General features: G+C 41.8%; 1 protein-coding gene and 2 non-coding genes across 3 annotated transcripts; 1 reads left to right on the forward strand and 2 right to left on the reverse strand.

Moving 5' to 3' along the window:
• Window positions 1-222: 222 nt before the first annotated feature.
• On the reverse strand, window positions 223-19,577 carry spag17 (sperm associated antigen 17). The gene is made up of 49 exons (XM_073474641.1): window positions 19,467-19,577; window positions 18,700-18,840; window positions 17,692-17,751; window positions 17,414-17,542; window positions 17,052-17,202; window positions 16,682-16,894; window positions 16,370-16,554; window positions 15,961-16,110; window positions 15,341-15,416; window positions 15,135-15,253; window positions 14,810-15,010; window positions 13,877-13,981; window positions 13,551-13,701; window positions 13,240-13,452; window positions 13,084-13,121; window positions 12,847-12,963; window positions 12,446-12,600; window positions 12,177-12,262; window positions 11,545-11,606; window positions 10,785-11,036; window positions 10,548-10,662; window positions 10,175-10,315; window positions 9,947-10,057; window positions 9,256-9,404; window positions 9,046-9,154; window positions 8,513-8,673; window positions 8,318-8,432; window positions 8,043-8,197; window positions 7,718-7,850; window positions 7,184-7,581; window positions 6,103-6,288; window positions 5,729-5,868; window positions 5,403-5,533; window positions 5,022-5,161; window positions 4,759-4,947; window positions 4,313-4,426; window positions 3,895-3,946; window positions 3,534-3,624; window positions 3,378-3,428; window positions 3,040-3,133; window positions 2,761-2,881; window positions 2,556-2,595; window positions 2,333-2,397; window positions 1,852-1,988; window positions 1,413-1,591; window positions 1,118-1,178; window positions 867-1,014; window positions 450-586; window positions 223-364 (listed from the first exon to the last, which is right to left on the reverse strand). The coding sequence occupies exons 1-48, from the start codon at window positions 19,575-19,577 to the stop codon at window positions 465-467; spliced, it is 6,363 nt and encodes a 2,120-aa protein (XP_073330742.1). The 3' UTR covers window positions 223-364; window positions 450-464.
• trnag-gcc (transfer RNA glycine (anticodon GCC)) lies at window positions 14,639-14,709 on the reverse strand. Its single transcript has one exon. It is a non-coding gene; the product is annotated as a tRNA-Gly (tRNA).
• trnam-cau (transfer RNA methionine (anticodon CAU)) lies at window positions 15,638-15,709 on the forward strand. Its single transcript has one exon. It is a non-coding gene; the product is annotated as a tRNA-Met (tRNA).
• Window positions 19,578-21,046: the final 1,469 nt, after the last annotated feature.

Here is a 21,046-nt window from a genome sequence, read left to right on the forward strand (position 1 = left end):
AGGCGTCGACATGCAACAGTGACATTGAGGGTTCGTGTCATGCACCAACTTTCGCCACGGTTGCACCTTGCATCGGGTCCCCGTTGACGTCACAAACCAACATTCCCACCCCCATCTGTTCACCTGAGCACACGCACAGGCGCGAGGCTCCCCTGTAGAGAGAGACACGTACACACACACTCCTGCCAAAAACGAGCACAATACACACATTCACGCGCTGCATTCATTTCAGTGTTGATAAAGGTTTTATTTGCAGCAGGAAACAGTGTAGAAATCAATGTAAATATTTCCTTTTTGTAGAATGAAACTGGAATGTGGTGAATAATGATGTCAAATCTGATCGAAGACGGTTCATTAGGGTTTCCTGAAATGTACAAACAAAAAAACTGTTTCAGAGAATGCGACTGCTTTCTATCCTTATGTTAAATTCCTGTTTATAAGATTCTGACCTGGAGGGTGCTGGGTCATCTTTGGGGTCGTCCATCTGGTAGGCTGGAGGACGTCTGATGGATCCTGGAGCCTTTCCTGCTGTGGTCACTTTTGTGGTCCTTGAGCCAATTGACATATGACCTCTCAGGAAGGATGGGTGAAATTATTTAAGGAGCAACATCTCTGTATGTTCCCTCTATAAAGATATGGCTGAGCACTTTGTTTATATTTGGCGGACCCTGCCACCTTTCTAGCTTCAAACAGTTTTCTGGAGACCTTATTTTCCTCTGAGAACAGCTTGTTTATTCAGTTATGGCAAAAATAAACATTTCTGAGTTTGTATTATTACCTCATCAATATTGTAAATATTAAAATGAATGAATCTTTTCTCCAAAACTACATAGTGCCCCTTTAAAAACAAGGCGTTTGAAGGATATTAGCAGTGACAGGTAGGTAGAGGATGTCCACCTCAGTGTGGATGATAATATCATGGGAGATGTACTTCTTTGGCTCTACCGCTCCTGCTTGGACTGCATTCAATGCAAACAGCTGAACCTTAAGTTCAACATGGGAACCTGCATCCACCTAGACAGAAGTACAGTAAGTTCAAATGTATATCTTATAAATTGCAATTAAATTAAACACTTGTGAATCCAATATAAAGCTAGCTATCTAGCTGGAAACTTACAGGCCAAGGATTGTAGAGGACCCGGAGGTCTGTAGCAGGAGGAGGCTGCTTCACATGGAACCTTGCAGAGAGAGACACATCGACACAAACCACAAATAGTTACAGGTCGACGTTTTCCCTTCTGACTTGAAGGTGACCCACAAATCGCTTGCACCTCTCCACAGCAATCATTTCTTTCTGATGTACTGAAGGTCGTTTGAAACCAGTTGAAATGCTGTTATTTTACTGGGTTTGCAAGCAGGTGCACCTACTCTGTGTATCCATGCTTCCATCTATCCATAATCTGGTGTGTTACCTGCAGGTGTTGACACCAACATTCGTCATCCTCACAGTAATGGCTGCGGTGGTACCCTCCTGCAGCATACCAAAGTCAACACTGGATGGGAGGAGCTGGAATCCCCTCACAGTGACATTTGGATCAGTCAGGGAAACAGGTCGACACTTCCTCCTCACGGGCTCTTCCACTGATGGGAACTGGAACAGGGGACGCAGACAGTGACAGAGAGAGGCATGTGTGCAGAATGTGAAACAGGAACACGCTTTTTTTATAAAACTGCATGATTACACTGATAATAAGCTGCACAGTAGAAACAGTGAAGTCACTAAATTCTTCACACATGTTCTACGATGGCATATCACCACCTCTAGATGTCACGTTAGGACACTTTAGTGTGCCATTTTATTTACAAAACACTAAAGTGCACATTACAGAATAACTGTTGTCACGTGGGTACCTGTTGATTTGGTACACTGCAGGGTTTAGAGCTGAGGATAGAAGTTGGTACTCTGACTTTAGTCCTCCTGGGCTTTCCAGTCACGTCCACCTGGACTGACCTACATGGCCAAGGTGAACCCCTCAGACTGCTTTCACCTGGCATCGACACATACACACACAAAGACATGTACCATCAATTCAATTCATGTATCTGAAAGTAGCTGTTCGAGGTTAGTGTATGTTTATGTCGATCCCCATTAGAAACACATGGATGTGCCTCTAGTCTTCCCGGGGTCCCGAACATAAAAATACAAATCAGACATGCGATAAAGTAAAAAAAACTATTTACAATTAGAAAATAAGCAAATTATGCAGACACACTACAAGAGGAATAAAGCATGAGGTGATAGTAGAGTTCAGCCCTGCACCAGCTGACTGACCACATTAGTGTGAAGGTCACTGATTGAATATAAAACAGCAGAGAAAGGTGGGGAACAAACCAGCACTCTGAGGCGTAGGGTTGGTAGGTCGTACTTTACGCTTCCTGTCACTTCCTGCTGCACGACTAAAAACAAAGCACCAGGAGAGGTCAAGCCGTGTCGCAAAAACATATGTCATTTAGACAATTTATGAAATAAACACAACAGGTATAGATGTTTTGTAATTCATTACAACTAAATAAAAATTAATATAGGAAACAGTTCATAACATCCTCTTCATTACCTTGCAGATTGGGAGGGTGTTGGGTTTAAAGGTCGTGGAGCTGGAGAACACAAACACAGTATATTACACAGCAGGCACATCTACACATCGGCTTGAAAATACAAAGTTGTTTCAGTTCATTTAAGCCTCTGTTTCTCTGTATGCATTCCCAACAGGACAACCTGTAAAATGAGTTTCATGTCAGCAGCTCCTAGTAAATACTGACAGTGTAATATCTCACTGCTGTCTCGAGGGGCATCTTTCAGGAAGGCCTCTGCACTGTCTGACTTGGGGATCGGAGGGAGATCCACGGACAGACTCCTCATGTCTGGTGTTCGCAGCAGATTCTGGAAAACAAGCAGCAGCGCTCTGTCTCTTGCCGTAGATTGTGTATTTTTCTAAGTCAGAAATTAAGAATTATTGTGTTTAGACTAAAGCGTTTTATCATAATAATGCTGACTCAAAAACATATTTAAATCTATTACATATTGAAGTGAACACAAACCTGGTATAATGGGATATTTTCTGGATGGAAAAAAGGAACAACGTTCTTCTTCCTCAGAGCCTCTCTGTAAGCCTTCTCCTCAGACATCTCCTGTCTGACGCAGAGAAAATTACTGGTGACTTTCTATTGCAAATACAATGTACTTGTAGCCACGACAGTACTATCATTTCCTATGTTTTTTCCATTCAGACTGTCTTAGTTTTGTTCGAAATAATTCTCAACAAAGGAGGATCACAGCAGCAGCCATATAGAAAATGACGAGCTAAAAGCCAATTCTACAAGGTGACAGATGAATATGTGTGGTGACGAGTGATTATATATCATAAGAGGCATATTACCTGTGTAGTGAGAGTCTTTCAGTCCATTTTGACTCCTTTCCACTTGCAAAACTGAAGAGGAGAGAGGGTTTAAGAAGACATTACAATTACAGTACGATTTAAATATAAGCAACTGTCACTTGTCCAAACATGCACGCCATTTTTAATCTCTCAAACCTGTCGCTCTTGACTGTGGCTGTTTCCTCTGAAACGTCCGACTGCTCAGTTGGGGCTCCAACTCCTTGGCTGTACAGACTGACTATGTCCACTGTGGATTCAAACAGAAGAAATTAGAAGAGGTGTACATCTTTTACGACCCCTGAACAACCAACTTCAACTAAATCACACATACTGAACTTTAACTACTAAATCTTTAAGTTCAATCAAACATTATTCTTTATCAATAACCACATCCAGCCCTCTAATTCACCATCATTTCTTTCTTTTGCTAACTAGTTTCCACTCATTCTTAATGTCTTTTATTGAATTCTTGTGCAAAAAAGTTCTTTCTCAGCTGAAAAAACAGCCTGTAACCAACCTGAAGTCCTTTTTTCAAAAGTGTGACCTGCATCCTCTTCTTCTGCAAAGGACTATAAAATATATAAATAACAATTTACATTCATATTGTGAAACATTATTGCATTAATATTATTTGGAGAATTTTGTCTTAGGTCTTAATTTTCAATATGCTGAAGGGAGAGATGCTCATGATATCTCACGCTTGTGAGTGTGTGTGTGTGTGTGTGTGTGTGTGTGTGTGTGTGTGTGACTTTCAGGAACACAATTCATGCTCAAGACCATTTAATTGAGGACAGCTGGTGCAACTGGGGTCATAAGCCATGTCTGCATTTGGAAAACAGCTGTTTTTTTATGGTTAGGTTTATAATAATTCAAGGGAATAATGTCAGTCTCTGTAATGCGCTAGGTAAGTTGTCTGTGTGCATGTGTGTGCTGACCTCAACCAGGTTGAGCAGTTCACTGGCATGAACTCTCTCCTCCTCAGTGCGAGGGTCTTTTACTTTCATCTCCTCCAATCGCTGCTCCCTCTCCATCAAACTCTCTATGTATTCCTGCAGTCAAAGCCAAAAATCGTGACCACCCCAAACCCCAGCAGTACAATCACTTATATTTAAACAGACTCAGCTTCAAACCAGCCATGCAAATGCTATACCAATGATTCGGCCAGCAGATGTCGCCATTTTTAACTCTATCAAATGCTTTGAAACAGTGAGCCAATTTTTTGCCAAGGTTTCTGAAGAAAGATTTCTTCAGAAACCTTTGTCTCCCTCATTACTATCTACAGTTTACCTCCTAATCCACTCTTAACCAATTAGAGATCACTTTAACAAAACTTTTGACTGTCGACTGTGACTCCTTTGACCACAGACGTGGTTTGTTTTACCTTCAGTCGTGTGTCTATGTTATTTCTGAGCAGTTTAGTAAATGGTCGGTGCTGGTACAGTTCCCTCATCTCCAGGACTTTAGGGCAGCTCCTGACAGGCTGACACTGTGCTGCAGAACCAGCAGACCTCTCTTTCAGAGTCAAACCTTGTCCCATGTCGGCACCGAATGGAGGACCAGGGGTCTTTGTCTGGAATAGAGAGAAAGAGGAGACGTTTCAGTGTTTGGCCCTGAGTGTTTAGCCCTGAGAACCATATATGTTACCTGTACCACTGTTCTCGGGAAGTCATGCCAGCTGCGGTTTCTGAGGTTGGGAGGGGTGATGTCAGGGTTCTGTTTCTCTAGCAACCACTGGGACCACACGCTCCGGTGGCTGGGCTTTAAGATAGTAATGCCAAACTCATCTGAAACAGAAACAAAACTTCATATTATATTCCAGTCGAGATTACTGTAATTCCTCTTTTCATAGATGACAGAATAAGAAAAGCACTTAACTTGAGACTCAGTTAATTAAGTACATATAATGGAATATTATTAGACTTTCATTTAAATATGGGCTAGATCAAATAATGAAACTGTTGTGACTGAATCAGTCCCTCTATTAGTATTATGTTTCATGATCTTCTCGATATTGAACGGGGGAACCTTGTGTGTCTGGCAGCGGCTCCTTCAGCAGTGCTACGGTAGGGTCGGAGTACGCCTGGTAGAGAAGTTCCTCTACGGTTTGAGAGCTCAGGAGTTCAGTACCTGAGCCATCCTTGTGCACCAGAAACAGCCTGGAACACAAGATGTGTTTTCAGAGTTTCTCTGAACAGCTCTACAATGTTAATGTTTAAATATTGTCTCTAATTCTGCCTTTTTGTATTCAATGCAATAACAAATAAATAGTGATGACTGCATGTCCTCAGAGTCACTTTCCATAGTTCACTATCTGTATAGTTGTTGACATAAACAGAAGAATATAAGCCCACCTGGGAAAATGCTCTCTCTGTTTTGCATTAAGCCTGGCCATTTCTCTGTCTGCCTCATCCTCTGGCTCCTCCTCATCCTGTGTCATTGTGCTCGGAGCCGGGCTGAAGTTTAACACTGATAACCGCCCATCTTCCATTACCTGAAGCACACACAGACACAAAGCTCAGACAATTATAAGAGGATTAGTCATTATGATGGAGGTAGTGAAGCAAAGAGAGAAGCCCCAGCAATCTAATTTGCTGAAATGAGAGGAGAAATGAGCGTCTGTTGTGCCTTTGCTTTGGTCATTCCTATACTTTTCTTTACTCTATTATAAATGACTGTCTCTCATAGTATGACACTAACTCTTCTTCTAATAATTATTGTGACTGACCTGGAAGTGGTTCCCATCGGGGTCTGTAACATCACAGGCCACTCTGTCTGTGTGACTCATGATGTAGCTTCCGAGTTGATTTACAGGAGTTCTACCCTTTGGGCTCGGGGTTACAAGTGGGTCGGACGAGTACACACACTTCCCATCACTATGGATCTCCAAGAGCCCAATGCTTGATGGGAACACCTTGGATGCAAGAGCACACACACAAAGGCAAACAAACAAACATGTATGTAAACAGACAAATGTACAAATGTGTTTTATTCTGGATACAAGAGTCTGGTCACAGCAAGACTAGCACTCAGACTCTACAACTATAACTGTTTGATTCAGGAAGAATAAGCCATTTGGATGGATTTTGGCAAAGATTATTTCCTGTGAAAGATGAGTTTCCCTTATATTTTCAGGAACTTCTTAAACAAATCTCTGTCTGTTGTCTGTGTTTTTAAAACATTTTAACGAACACACAAACTTAATAGGCTTTTTATGACAAATAACGTCTGCCATTGTACTCTTCGCTCTTTGCTTGTTTTAACTATGTACTTTTCGAAAGCAGGACAATGCTGTCTAGCAGGGATTGAAGGCTGTGTGAATACAGCTGGTCTTCAGGTCTTCACCATGGCCTTATTCTGTGAGAATTCTTTTAACTTTATATCTTAAAGTTACGGCAAGTAACTTTATTTTTTGTTGGTTCTGCCCCTCAACTCATCAACATGCACTCCACAGTAAAAAAAAAAAAATAGTTCTATTTTTATGACTCATCTAACCCAGATAAGTCGGAGTTCGACCCAGTGAAGGGCATTAAGAATAACTATTATAACTATACAGAAATATCCAATCTTCTCACTGATGGTCTCGTTTACCTATGTAGGTCATATAGAGGCATCAGTATTAAATTGAGACTGTTTCCTATCCAGTTAAAAAGTTGCTTGTTGTACATTTAATAATAAAATCAACTTTAAAAATAACAATTTCATTTATTTTTCTTCACAGAAATGAATGAAGTACTGCGATTAAAAAGGACAGTGTCTTACAACCCTTAAAATCAAGAAGGCTTTGCAACCCCTACTGAACCACCCACCTCATAGGCTCCTTGGTTGTCCCCAGTGATGACAGTTCCATCGGCTAAGAAGACGTGAGCTGTGTGTCGCTCTGGGTACATCACCACTGTGGCGCAGCCCTCCTTCTCCACCAACACCACCTGCTCTCTGGTAGACACACTCCCCTTTTCGCTCTCACTCGCACTCATCTTACCATTCTCAGCCACCAACACGCTCTCCTCACTGTTCTTACACACATTGCTTTCTCTTTCATCGCACTCACTCAACTTTGCAAATGCTTTCCCTGCACCGTCGCTGCAAAGGTCGTCCACTTTGTTCTCATTAATGCTGTCGGCGCAGCGCGTGACACACACACACTCAATGCAGCCACACGCACATTCGGAAGTTGATTTAAGGGTCGCACTCCCAGGATGCTCCCCTGGAAAGTTAACACACAGGGAATCAGTTCAGCGCAAACATTTTTAATGTGCATGTTTGTGAGTATGCGTACATTGTCCAAACATGCAGATCTGACTTCTCTTCACAACAGAGTGCATTCACTGTATGCTGCTCACCTGTGTGTTGCAGTGAGTTTGGTGGTCTGTCTTGGTAAAGACTGGTGATCCTGGTTCCGTCTGCATGTTCGATGATTCGAGATCCGTCTGGGTTCTGGACAGAAACCACCAGATCCTCTCGGCTCAGCATCACCTGACACAACAATACATGCCGAGCTGAAAAGGTTTCTCCTGGCAATAACAACTATCGCAAATTTTGAGATGCTCAGATAACGACAAAATATTGAAGTTTTAACATCAAAGTGTCATTTTCAAATTAAATGTGAAACCTTGAAAACAACTTAAAGCCAAGTTGTAACCTGTGCACCATCAGGAGTAATATTACCTCATGGGTGATGGGGTCTGTAGCCTTGAAGGCCAGAAGAGGCGTGGTGGGTATGTGTTTGTGTGTGGTCCCCACAGTGTGGATGCGCGCTCCATGTGGAGTCGTAGTTAACCAACACCCTCTCTGAGCATCACCCTCCTTCTCTGAGCTCTGTTCTGCACAGACAAACACACAAAACATGCAAAATCTTTACTGTCCTCCCAGCCGAGGGTGCATTGTGTTCATTAGAAGGTGAAGGAGACACCGCTTTGCATTCTGTGTTGGTGCACGATTACCTTTCTTGTTGTCCTCAGCTTCTTGCAAGGTCTTCTCCTCCTCAACCTCAGAGTCAGGAACCCACACTGGACCAGAATCATGGCTGAAACTGACAGAGCCATTCGCAAAAAGAACCTACAGCACACATGGGGTTGTTCAGTAAAAAGTCATGATGCCTCGACTCAAAACAGTAGTGCATTTGCTGGTGTGGTTACCTCTGTTGAGCCATCTCTCATGTATCGGATCACAGCTCCCTGGCTGGTGATGATGCGGGACAGTTCTTTGGAGAGAGAGGGGTCCTGAAGCTGCCCCACAACTCCCCTGCCATGGAGAGGAAAGCCCTGTTTCACCAGCATACCCTGCTCCTCTGAGGACACTCGTGGACACACAAATGATGTAATGAATACCTGAGTCATGGATGGGAACATTAGGCTTAAATTTCACAGAGGACACATTCATTACATGCACACTTCTTCCTGTTTGCAGCTAGAATATTGCGTGTGAGATATACAGATGAGTGTCTAAGGGCCGATGTCACAGATTATTAATTGTGTTGCTCTGCTGATGAGGGCTCTGATGTACCACAGTTGTTCCAGGGATGCAATTTTAGTGACTGGAGTTCTTTTCTGCAGTTTTGTAAAACGAGACTTGTGAGGACACACACCCACACCAGATATATATATATATATATATATATATATATATATATATATATATATATATATTACAGAGACAGAGCATCACTGACCTTGGGTATCCTCTCGCAGAAATTGCAGCAGCAGGCCATTAGGAACAGACAGGTTGAGGCTGTTGAATGGATGTGATCGCAAGGCTGGCTGGCCTTCGCACACCTTAGGCTACAAATAATCACGACACAAATATATGAACAAATTGAGAGCAATTTTTTTTTCATGATTACATTTTTCTGTGTGGGTGCATCCATGTGTGTATGTGGAACCTGGGACTCTGGAGGTCTGGTGGGGCTGGATGGGCTGTGGGACTCAGAGGGAAGTAAATCCACGTCTGTCCCCTTGGAGTGGTGGCTGGAGGCGGAGAGAGGGACAAAGGTGGAGGTCTCTGGGGCCCCTTCTGTTTCCTGGGGACTCTCTAGAACATTCCACACAGGAACACAGTAAATATGGCCTGAACTGCTAAGATTTTTGTGTACTACAAACACAATAACAAGAATATTTGGAGCACTGGAATTACACACCAGTCTATATGCATCTTCAACTTGTTTTTAGTAAAGACAGACAGGTTTAAAGGTGCACTACATAGTTTTGGGGAAGACATTTTAATCAGAAGAGAAAGATCTTCTTCTATGCCTAAACAAACTAAATAAACAAACTCTCTTCGTTTCCATGACTGAATAATAAACTAAATAAACAAACTGACCTTAAAGGACAACAAAATTTCATACTGTTTTACTTTGTTAATATGTGGCGGACCCTGCCACTTTTTTAGCTTTAAACAGTATTATGGGGACCTTATTTTCCTCTGAGAACAGCTTGTCTATTCAGTAATGAAAAAAAAGGAATATTTCTGAGTTTGTATTATTACCTCATTGACATACACATCAATAGTGCCCCTTTAAATACAATTCAAAACTTCACAAAGGCGAAAATTTGTAAGTGTTTGAAGTGTACCACCTATGTATTCTCCTGTGGGACCATAGAAACTGTATGACAGGTGGATTCCATTGTCTAACACTGCTGAGAGGGAGCCCTGCTTTACTTTTTTCATGGCCACAGGCTCTGACACTGAAAAAGACACACAGAAACACTCACATATTGGTTCGTTCTACAATATTATCCACTAAAATAAACACTAAACACTGAAATGATGTTTAATGTCTCTATCATGATCAACATCTTTACCTTTAAAGTCTTCTTTTTTGCCATTGGGTTCTTTGTCTTGGGGCTGCAGGGGACGTTTTGCTGGATCAACGACAACATGGTTGATGTGTGTGCAGAAATAATGCCCATCCTTCTTCACAGCCACTTTCATCAGGCTGGAACCTGGAGGGAAAACAGTACAAAATGTATGGGTGCATGTGGAAAGGAGCCTGACAACGAGGAACAGCTGAGTTGCACTTTGATTTTCACAAGTTTCTCTTTCCCCCAAAGAATGCTTTCATAGAGACATTTACTTAATTAGAGCAGACTTGATTTTGTCTGGATCTAAGCACTTTTGTTGTGCTTTAGTAGCACTTGCAGATTTGCAGCATTTTCCACAACTTTCTCTCATTACCTTCAACATAGCTGACATCCTCCACAATGATGTGTCCTCCGTCTGAAGGGAAAAGCTGCTGCAGACCACCTGAAACATGGATCAACTTTCCATCCATGCTGTAGCCTGTGAAACCCTACACATCAAACACACACACACACACACTGATTTGTTACTTGAAAGCAGACAGAGGCTGTCATCTACTGCCTGTGTTCGGCTGTTCTCATGTAAACATAATGTGTGTGCGTATGCCCTCACATTAAAGGGTTCCTCTGTTGGATGTACTTCTAAGTTGTCCTCAACAGGGGGCGCCGTGTTAGCAATGGACTCTGAAGGAGTCTTTGCTGTGCTGCATGCCGTCTCTGCTCTGCTCTTTTTGCCACTAGACAGTGTTTTACTTTTCTTGTCGGCCTTCAGCTGCTGCTGCTGCTTGCCTTTCGGTGTATTCTCCTTCTTTGATTTCTTAGTCATCTCTTCCTCCTTTAGTCGCTCCTGCTCCAACTTCCACGCCTGTAACATCAAGCACACCGTCACATCCACTAGAGTTGCTGTTTCAGGTTTATAATGAAGTTTAGAGGAGGACAAATTTTGAACTAAGCCAAAAGGGTGCACTGACTGACACTCAAGGAAGCAAAACATTTAATACTTACACAAAGGGATAATGGTCATGCTCATGATAATTGTACTTATTCTGCTATGGATTCTTTTAACTGCCATAGATGCAAACCCTGTACTGTTGTTTACTGTACTGCATGTATTTGGAAATGTAAAGAATGGTTACATTTTACATGCATTCAGTGTGGTCACTCTTTACATCATGCTTGGATATGAGATTCTGTAACCACTGACAATGTGCATGTCAATCTAAACACAAAATCAGCAGGGATGAAGGCATTAGGTTTTTTCAGTGACGCGTAATGATTTCTGTTAAGGCTCCAAAGAGTTATTGTAATACAGCTAAAAGGCCAGAACAGAGCCAGCTGTCAAAGTGAATGTTCATGTGTTAGCTCCTACTGACTTTAAGGGATTCTTTCCTGATGACTGGCTCCAGAGTTTCCTCCTCCACTGCAGAATCTAGTCCTGGAACAAAGACAAAGTGTTTTTTTTCACAAGCTGATGTTTAACTTTTGTCTAATATCTATTAGAATCTCGCCAGAACTGTGTAACACTTTGAAAGGTGTTGAACCCAAAGTATTGTGGAGTTTGAATCCCTACGTGTGGTGTAAAACTTTGACTTTAGAAAGAGCTTAATCGGCTGTACCCTGTCACTGTTAGTCACAGTAGGCTTCTTGATTGTTTGTTCCCACCCTTGTGTTGGAGGTTTATTGTGTGATCACTCTCACATGAGTTACTAGGTCGCCTGTATTTCTGTATGTCTTGATCTTGATGAAGGCCTGAGGGCCGAAACTTTCTCTAATTAAAGCAAACTTCACATGTGCAACACTTTTTCACTTTCTAGTCTGCTGTCAGTGACCGGCACCACATTCAAGCCCTTGGTGTGGGTTTCCTTTCTATGAGATACAATTTCTTAGTACTTTCAATAACCCATGTTTAGAACGTTCAAGGCCTTGATTTTTTTGCCCCTTCAAACCCATACACTTTCAAGGATTTCAAGCACCAGTGGGAATCTTGATTGATAAGCAACAGTACCTTCAGGAGTGGGGCTAAGGTTTCTCTTAAATTCCTCCTCTTTTGTCCAATCAGAAATGGTATCTGCCACATGCTCCAGATACTTCCTGTCAAAAAGATGGAGTTTTAAAGTCTTTCTAACACTCCATATTTACACTATTTCACAAGTCAGGTCATGTTGAATACAAACTCTGCTAAGGAGAAGGTTCATACTGTTTTTTTCTTTTGCTTTCTCACATAGCAAATATTATAGTACTTTTTCATGTGAGAATAAAACACCTGAGAATTACCTGAACTTGACATCAGTATGAAGGGCTACATCCCAGAACTCCTTGCACTGCAGAGAAGGGCTCATTGGATTGTGACAGAAAATGTACAGGATGTTGTTATGACTTCCTCTGAAAGTGTCCAAGCAGCGATATTCTTCTGAGGCTGACTGGAGCACCTACACACAAGTAGGATTGTAAAAACATTCAAAAGTTTGTTTCAAAACTGCACTCCTGCTGCTTTTCATACATTAAAAACCTTCAGACCTCAGATGCAAGTTTAGCATGCATCAGACTGGAGTAGGCTTAACACAATGAACATATTTAACAACAGATATGAGGCAGGAAACACCCACAGCAGGTGCAACTGTTTCCTCATGCTAACTCAGAAAAAACACCCTGAAAGACAAGATCAGATGGGTCACCTGTGGGAAGACAGAGGCATCGTGGTGTTCAGCATAGTGCCAGTCAAACAGAGATCTCAGCCTACAACTCTGAATGTCAGATAGGTCCAACTGGCTACACACTCCCCCACTGATCTGCTGGAGAAAAGAAAAACATGCAACATCATTGGGAGGAAAATCAGAACAAATGTGCATTATCATTTTATAATAGGATACAAAACGTGACAAGATACAGTAATAGGAACGTAGAAACAATACCTCTGTGTTTTCAGGATCTTGAGTAAGAAATAATGGACCTATAGTAGAAATAAATCATGAGGTATGGCACTGAAAGATGCTACAGGACTCAAGTTTCTTAAATCAGCTTTTAATAATTGAATTAATAATGTAATTGAACAGAGTGAAGTAACAGACCTTTAGTGCGTAGGTTATGAAGCTGCTGTTTAGCGTAGGAAAGTGGGTTGTCCCAGGGGATTACTGTGGCTGCGTGTTGGTGTGCTGGTTCCAGTGTTCCCAGCGGTCCAGGAGCATTTAGTAGTACACCCTTTCCGTCCAGGCCGGTCAGCGGCATACTCTCAAACACGCTCTGACGAATGAGACGCTCCACCTCTGGCCATGATACGACATCTGTGACATATCATGGCATCACAATATCATTTTGAAACAAATGAATCAAGAGCTTTTTCCAAAGAAACAAAGACAATGATAGGTCATTTGTTTCTGACCGTCAGTGCAGTAGTGTTGTAGTTGCTGTTTCATAGCCATCCAGCAGGAGTTGCCCTTTCTCTGCTGAGGTACAGAGTGGATCAGCTCCCACACTGGAGACAGTCTCATCATGGACATCTCCACCTCTGCTGGATCAAAACCCTGAACCGTCTAAGAGGGACACAAACAAACACAGTATTTGAACTAATTTCTGGCCCAAAAGATGAAAATAAGGACAGAATGGAGGCAAGATTACATAAAAGATAAAGTCTCTTCATTAGTCTCAAATTCCAGAAGGGAATTAAAAAAGAATGAATCAAACACAACAAAAAAACAATCTACTAACAGTGACATCCCTCAAGCGCAGTGCCCTCTCATCATGGTGTCTGATGACCAGAGGCTGCTCAGACGTCTTCTGAGTCTCCTCTGCTCCAAACTTCTTCTCTAGACTCTAACACAGAACACAAAAGAATAACACAGAGACCAGTTGGTGAATTATTTCGTTCTGTGCAAAGTGTGTCTGAAGCCCTCAATGAGTTAACAAATTCAACAAAAAGTGCAAAATTTACACAGTGGAGGAAAGGAATTTACTTTTTTAATTGTGCACTTTGCTGTTCAGTATGCATCTCCTGTTTGCACGAGTAACTTCTCTTTACTGTGATTATAGCTCCATCTGCTGGACAGCGTATGTATTGAAGGCTCAGCTATGCTCTTCGCAAAATTAAAGTTCCAGTTTTTTACAGGTTTAAATGGTTTAATTTAAAAACATATATTTTTATTCAGTAACGAAACTTGTAAGTTATCTAGTTAACTAGTAAATGACTTATTATAATACAACAGAAAGAGATAGAGGAGTGATTTCCCTCCACACTCTTTCTCTCCGCTCAAGAGAGCAAGTATGTCACCCTCCCCCTGCCACGGTTCGTCTCAGCCCAGCCTGCTCCACACACGCTGCTGCGACAGCACTCTAAACATGACACTGAAGCTGGTGGGGATTGGCTATTGTGCTGCGCCTGGCCCTGCCCACAGCAGTACAAGCCACTCGTGTCCTCGCTGAGCGCAACAGACCCCACCCCCGACTAAAAGGAACAGGAAAAAAATTGTGTGCTGCATTGGCCGGGAATCGAACCCGGGCCTCCCGCGTGGCAGGCGAGAATTCTACCACTGAACCACCAATGCTGCTCTTATGTGAGACAAGACCATTACCATTTTTCTAAGAAACGGGTAAAACCCCACATGCTACACTGAACCATGTGTGTTTGGTGCAAGGCCTCATTACCTTCATGTCCTCTTCATTCTGTGCTAGAGTAAGCAAGCTATTTAACACGTGGCTTTTCTCCTCTTCTGTGTGCACCAGAGGCAAGAAGCTTTGGATCATGTAGCTGAGCAGCTGATGGTTTAACCCAGGACCGGTGAGAAGTTTTGGCTCCTCAGGGACATGGGACAAGGTGGACAAAGACTGCTCTGTTGAAATCACCACCTAGACACACAAACACACAGATAAGGGAAAAAGGAGAAGGCTACAGTAACATTTGATCCATCTTTTCAGCCTAAATGACAGTACAAATGTCTTTTAAATCTAAAGCTACACACTAAACACAGACCTGTTCCAGTATACAGTGAAAGATTAGAGGCACAGAGCAGGCTTCAGGAGGAACCATGTCGAGTAGGTTAGCATAGTGACGCATGTCCACATCAGTAGAGAGAGGAGGCTGCTCGGTCTCTGTCAGCAAAGAAGAGAGGAACGGAGGTAAGTTTGTCATCCTAGTCTGAGTTGTTTTATCAAAACACGAAAGATAGAAAGATTAACCTTCGTCTGGTGGGCTTTCCTCACACACCGGCTTCTTCTTGGAGCATGGAGTCATGAGGAGTGCAGTCGGCGAAACCTGGCAGATGAAAAACACACATAAAGTACCACCTAGAATGTGAAAGCTACAATACACAACCATTCCCTGATTTTACATCATACAAATGCTGCCATCACAGTCTAAAGCAAATACATTTACAAGGGCTATAATGCCTATGATCCTACCAACAAGAATGACAAAGGCACTGCGATACAATGCACACACTCAAAAAGGGATTGAGGGCCCCTCTAAGACCATGCAGCAGAGTGGCGCAGCGGAAGCGTGCTGGGCCCATAACCCAGAGGTCGATGGATCGAAACCATCCTCTGCTAAGGCAACTTCTTTTTTTTTTTACAAGGAAATTGAGTGTCTCTTTAGTTTTGACAAAACAAGACATTTGAAGCCATACAGGATGTTTTCTTTTTTTCTGATGTTTAACAAACACAACAAGAAGTCAATCCATTAAGAATATAACCCATATATTACTGGGAAAAGTCATTAACTGCAGTCATGTTGTGTGATTACACTGATGGACAAGCGTGTGTGTGTGTGTGTGTGTGTGTGTGTGTGTGTGTGTGTATACCTCTGCTTGCTGTGGATCCGACCGAACAACAAGGGGTACGCTGATGAGTTTGATGTTTTCCAGGTAATAGTGCTGATGTTGCCTACGCCAGTCCAAACAGTCATAAATGAGATTGGCCACACCGTCAAAGATTTTGATTCCCATCTCCAACTGGACGAACAGTCAACACACACACACACATTCACACACAAAATTGGATTCAAACTCAAAATCAAGTCCAAGGAGATGTGTAACGGACGTAACAAGGCAGACTGTGAGGAAAGTAGAAAAGGTGCTTGAGAATGAGAAAAAGCAAGCAAAAGAAGCAGGAAAATTATCATTTGAATTATTATTATTTATTATTATAATAATTCAAGAATTATTATTATGAAGAAATAGATCTATGAAACACATATCAGGTCTAACTCACCTCAGCCTCAGGGTCCTGTGTGTGGAACTGAGGAGGGAGATCTGGGACAGTGTAGCTGAGCTGAGCCACATCATGGAGCTTGGACTCCGGTGGCCCACTGTCCAAAGCTGGTCTGAGACCTGACCAGAATAGATCCAACTTCCTGGCCTGTGCAGCCAGCTCTTCACTACCATGATCCGCTGCTTCTGGTACACACAGAGGATATGATGATGTTAAATACACAGTAACATAAGGGTATACTAATAAGTTTGAATCCATGTTTTCATACGCCATTTATTAAACGTGTAAATGAGTATACTGAGGGCTCTTTACCTGCATCCAGACCTGGAGAAACACTCAGACTCTGCTCACTGCCCTCACACGTGTGTTGTTCCTGCTGCCCCTCAGAGGTTTGTGCGTGCTTCAAGGACAACTTGATGACATTGGCTACATGTACACCTATGGCATTAAGTGCCCCAATTAGGCGGGGCTGATGGAAGCCAAGCAGCAGGATGTAGTGCTGAGGACCATCCTCTGGTTCATCATCTATTCCCAAACACACAAAACAGAGTGAATACCATTCTATACACATATTGTAGAAGTAGGTGGTGGCCAAAGATGTCTTGCACATTTAGTGTTTTCTCACAACTTTAGGCTATTAAAGAAACCCCTAAACACGATTGGTTCAAATTTGAGCTTTTACCTATGAAATTTGGTGGCTCGACATCATCCCTGCGTTTCAGCTTGGTCGTCCTCTCCTTAAGTCCCACAGGTGAGGGTGGATTCTTTCCCTTTTTACCAGAGACCTTGACCGCTTTTTTGTCTTTGCTGGCAGAGGCCTTCCCTTCCTCAAGCTTAAACAGATGTGGACAAAATTGACACAAAATGGCACATAGAAAAAAAAACTAAAAACGTTTTTGGTCACAAATTCCCTCAATCTGAAAATTGTTGTGACTGCAACAATACTGCAACTACAACTTCAGTGAATGCCCAATCCAGTTTAAGGCTGTTACTAAATTGTAATAATCAACATAAAGTATCACATATATGAAGAAACACACTCACCTGCACGGCCTCCCTCCTCTGCTGATCATCAGCTTTGATCTGTAGCAGCTGGAACTTCAGAACTTTTGCCATCAGGTCACAGGGAATCTCCTCTCCTGCATCCAGCAGTGCCTTAGCAAGCTCTGTAACCTGCACAAGACACGCACATGCATACACAAAGAGTAAAGCACACACACACACACACACACACACACACAGGATTTTGTTTCGACAATCAGAAGACACTGGTACACGTACACATTTCAAGAGTGAACTCACTGTAAACATGCCAAGCCTACCTCATAGAACACAGGGACATCATCAGCTTTCTTTGCTTTGGGATTCCCCAATTCATGGATCTGTAATAACAGGCAAATGTTTTCATTTGACAAAATACAAGGTATTAGAAGGCACTGACACCATTTTGGTACCACATTCAGTAGATAAGTTGTTGATAAATAACACTCAGAGTATTCATTAAAGGTTAACTTCACCGATTTTCCACATTACAGCGTGTTTACAGGTCTTCAGGAGTAATTCTGCATATGTGGAAAAAAGTAGTATAAAAGCCTTTGGGGCTCCAGGTGATGTCATTCAGTGGCTAAGTTGCATTGTGGGTAATGTAGGCACCAGGTTCCTCTGTTTGAGCATAGCACTCCTATAACACAGTTGGACTCATGACGGACGGTTTGAAAACAAATCAAACAAACCATAGATATCACCGTTTTTATTCCACAAGTTCTCCTTCCTTTTCAAAACCTGGAGCCTACATTACCCACAATACAATTTAGCTACTGAACAACAACACTGGAGGTAATTTATTAGATTACATGCACCTTCCTCTGGGGCCACAAAAGGCTTTATCCTTCCTATTTTAGTAGTATCCCCCAAGACCTGTAAACACACTTCAATGTGCAACTGAAGATAAAAGTATTGGACAAAATCTGACATCTAACAGAAACACATAATTGAGGAATACTCATATATATATTTAGACTATATTTAGCTAAAACAAGTTTACAAATGTGGAACTACTGATTGTAGATTTTGTAAAATGTGAGAACTGTAACCTTTCAGTTTGTAAAAATGTTAAATATGTGAAAGCTACATAGACACAAAATAGCTTAGAGTGCTAACAACTTAAGAGATCTGTTTATTTCACATGAATTAATAACTACATTCGTTTTCTCTTTGTTTAGTAACAGTTTAAGTACTGCTACGACCCAGAATAAATTCACACAACTGTATGAGCTCTGCAGAAACACAGGATAGACTATTAATAAAGAGAACTTGAACCAAACCAATACCTTTGCAATGGCGCTGTCCCAGGTCAACAAGGTGAAAAGCTTGCGCGGTGGTTGCTGTGCGGCCAAAGCCAAAACCCGGATCAGGTCCTCGTCCTCTGGACTCCTCCCAACCACCAAAGACACACAGGCCTGCCATGACTCCTAGAAAGTGCATCAGAATAACCACACACGCCACAGTGATCATGTTTCCCCTGATCCCTTCATAGGTAATTGGCAGGTAGATTTACGCGGACTAAATAAACGCTTCTGGGACGCCGTAGATCGCATGACGTTGTTGGAAGAAAGCTAAACTGTCCTCACATAAACTTTGGGGAAGTGTTGCAGAGTGAGAAAGTTGCAACACCGAGAGAAGCGCGTTAAGATGCTCTCAACAATAAACAACCGCGACTTCCTGTTTGAAACTCCGCCCCTTCAAAATAAAACCTCAAAGGTTACTGTTACTGATGTCCATATCTGACGTTAATTACGGTGACAAACGCCGCAGGAAGCATGTTTGGCGACACGTTGTTTGCCTAATTAACCAGTGAATTTATTAACGTTTCTGAAATTTGCTCAAGGAACAGTTTGGAGGAGAAAACTCTCCCTTACCTTTTCTTCTTAACATTTAGCTAACACTCGAGCTAGCTACAATGTTAACCTGTATAAGTTGGCCGACTGCCATTTATCGTTCGTGAATGTTTACAAGTTTCCCTCACTGTGTGGCAAAAGAGAAAAAGGATTTAAGACACGAATGAATAAAAAATAAAGTGCTCGGTGAGGTAACAAACCTCTTCAAACGGTGCTGTGGTGAGACCAGCCTCCCAGTTCGTGTTGACAACTGCGGCTCCGACAGCACTGGACTTTTTGGCTGAGCCCTTTTTAGGTGGCTTTGGTGGCATTTCCGCTCGCTGACAATTATCTACATTAAAAAATCATAAAACTCTGGAAATAGCTTTAAAGTTGTCTGAGCAAAAGTCTTATTAGTTTAGTTAAAAACTCCAAGTTAATGGAGACTTTTGCCCGCCAGCGGTGGCCTGTTGCTTGTGTTGCCCCTGACAACAGCAGGTTGATGAGTGGTTCTTCCGGTACACTTTCAAAACAAAAGCATTAAGGAGCATATTTCGGGAAAACACATAAGAATAACCTATAATAAAGAGATATACACAGATCTACAGTATATCATTCATGAAGCATCAAGTTATTTGGGTTTAAACCGAATATTTTACTGTAGGTAACTGTTCTGACAAATAGTGTTGTCATTTATTTTCTCCACTAGATGGCAGTGATATCTCTGGGCTGTGAGACTCCAGCATTATCCCCAAATCATGGTATCACCTTACACAGTATTTCACCATGTCACACACAAATTGTAAATATTGTCTGTCATTACAATACCACAAAGTGCATGCAGTCCACATGGAAGTAATCCATAAATTGTAACCATTTGGCTTCCAGAAAGACTCCAACATACATATACATGCACGACACAAACTCCTCAAAAGTTTCATTACAGCAGTTGTGAGCGGTAAGTCTGCTGCAACACTGTGACTGACATTATGAAAAGACAGCTGGTTTTATTTCAGTGTCAGAAGGAGACAAAACATGACCCAGAGCATCCCCAGAATGGAGATCTGGAACACATACACGTTAGTATCATTTCATCTGTACAATGAATGATGAAACAGCTGCTCCACCACACGAGCCAAGTAACAAGAGGATACTTAGATAATAGCAACATTAATAACAAGAGTCTCTATTTTTACTCTGATATACTGTATGAATATTGAGTGCAATATAAATCTATTTTGAGCAAGTACGGCACAGGAGATTAAACCTCAGCTAGGGTCTATTTAAAAAAAAAAAAAGGTAGATTTTAAATGCTAATTATGTGAATCCTGAGATGGAATAAATATACGGTTATTAAATTTGTGATTACGAAGAGTGAAGTGTGAAAGGGTTCGTGGCTACTTCACACCCACACACTCTCAGGCAACAGTTAAATGAGCTGCGACGTATCTTTATGATGATAATTTGTATTCTTTTTAATTAGATCTGCAATTAGAATTCAGTTTCGTGATGGAAAAGAACATCAACAGTTGCTCTTTCAAGTAAAGTGGTGGGAGAAGCGTCTCGAGTTGTTATTTCTTGCTAAATTCAAGAATAAGCAGGAAAAACATGTTGAATGATCCTGAAGCATTTCCTGTTTAACTTTGAGTTTCTGTGCAACCCAGGCAAAATTTCAAAAGAAATCATCAGCAAGAAGAGATGTGCTTTTAATCATTCCCGAGGGTCGAACTGGCTGCTTATTTTATGTCTTCCTGAAGATTTTTTCTTTGCACATACACTTAAATCTTTCTACAATAAATTT

Source organism: Pagrus major, chromosome 10, assembly GCF_040436345.1.
Source record: "Pagrus major chromosome 10, Pma_NU_1.0".
In the NCBI taxonomy this organism is placed as follows: domain Eukaryota; kingdom Metazoa; phylum Chordata; class Actinopteri; order Spariformes; family Sparidae; genus Pagrus; species Pagrus major.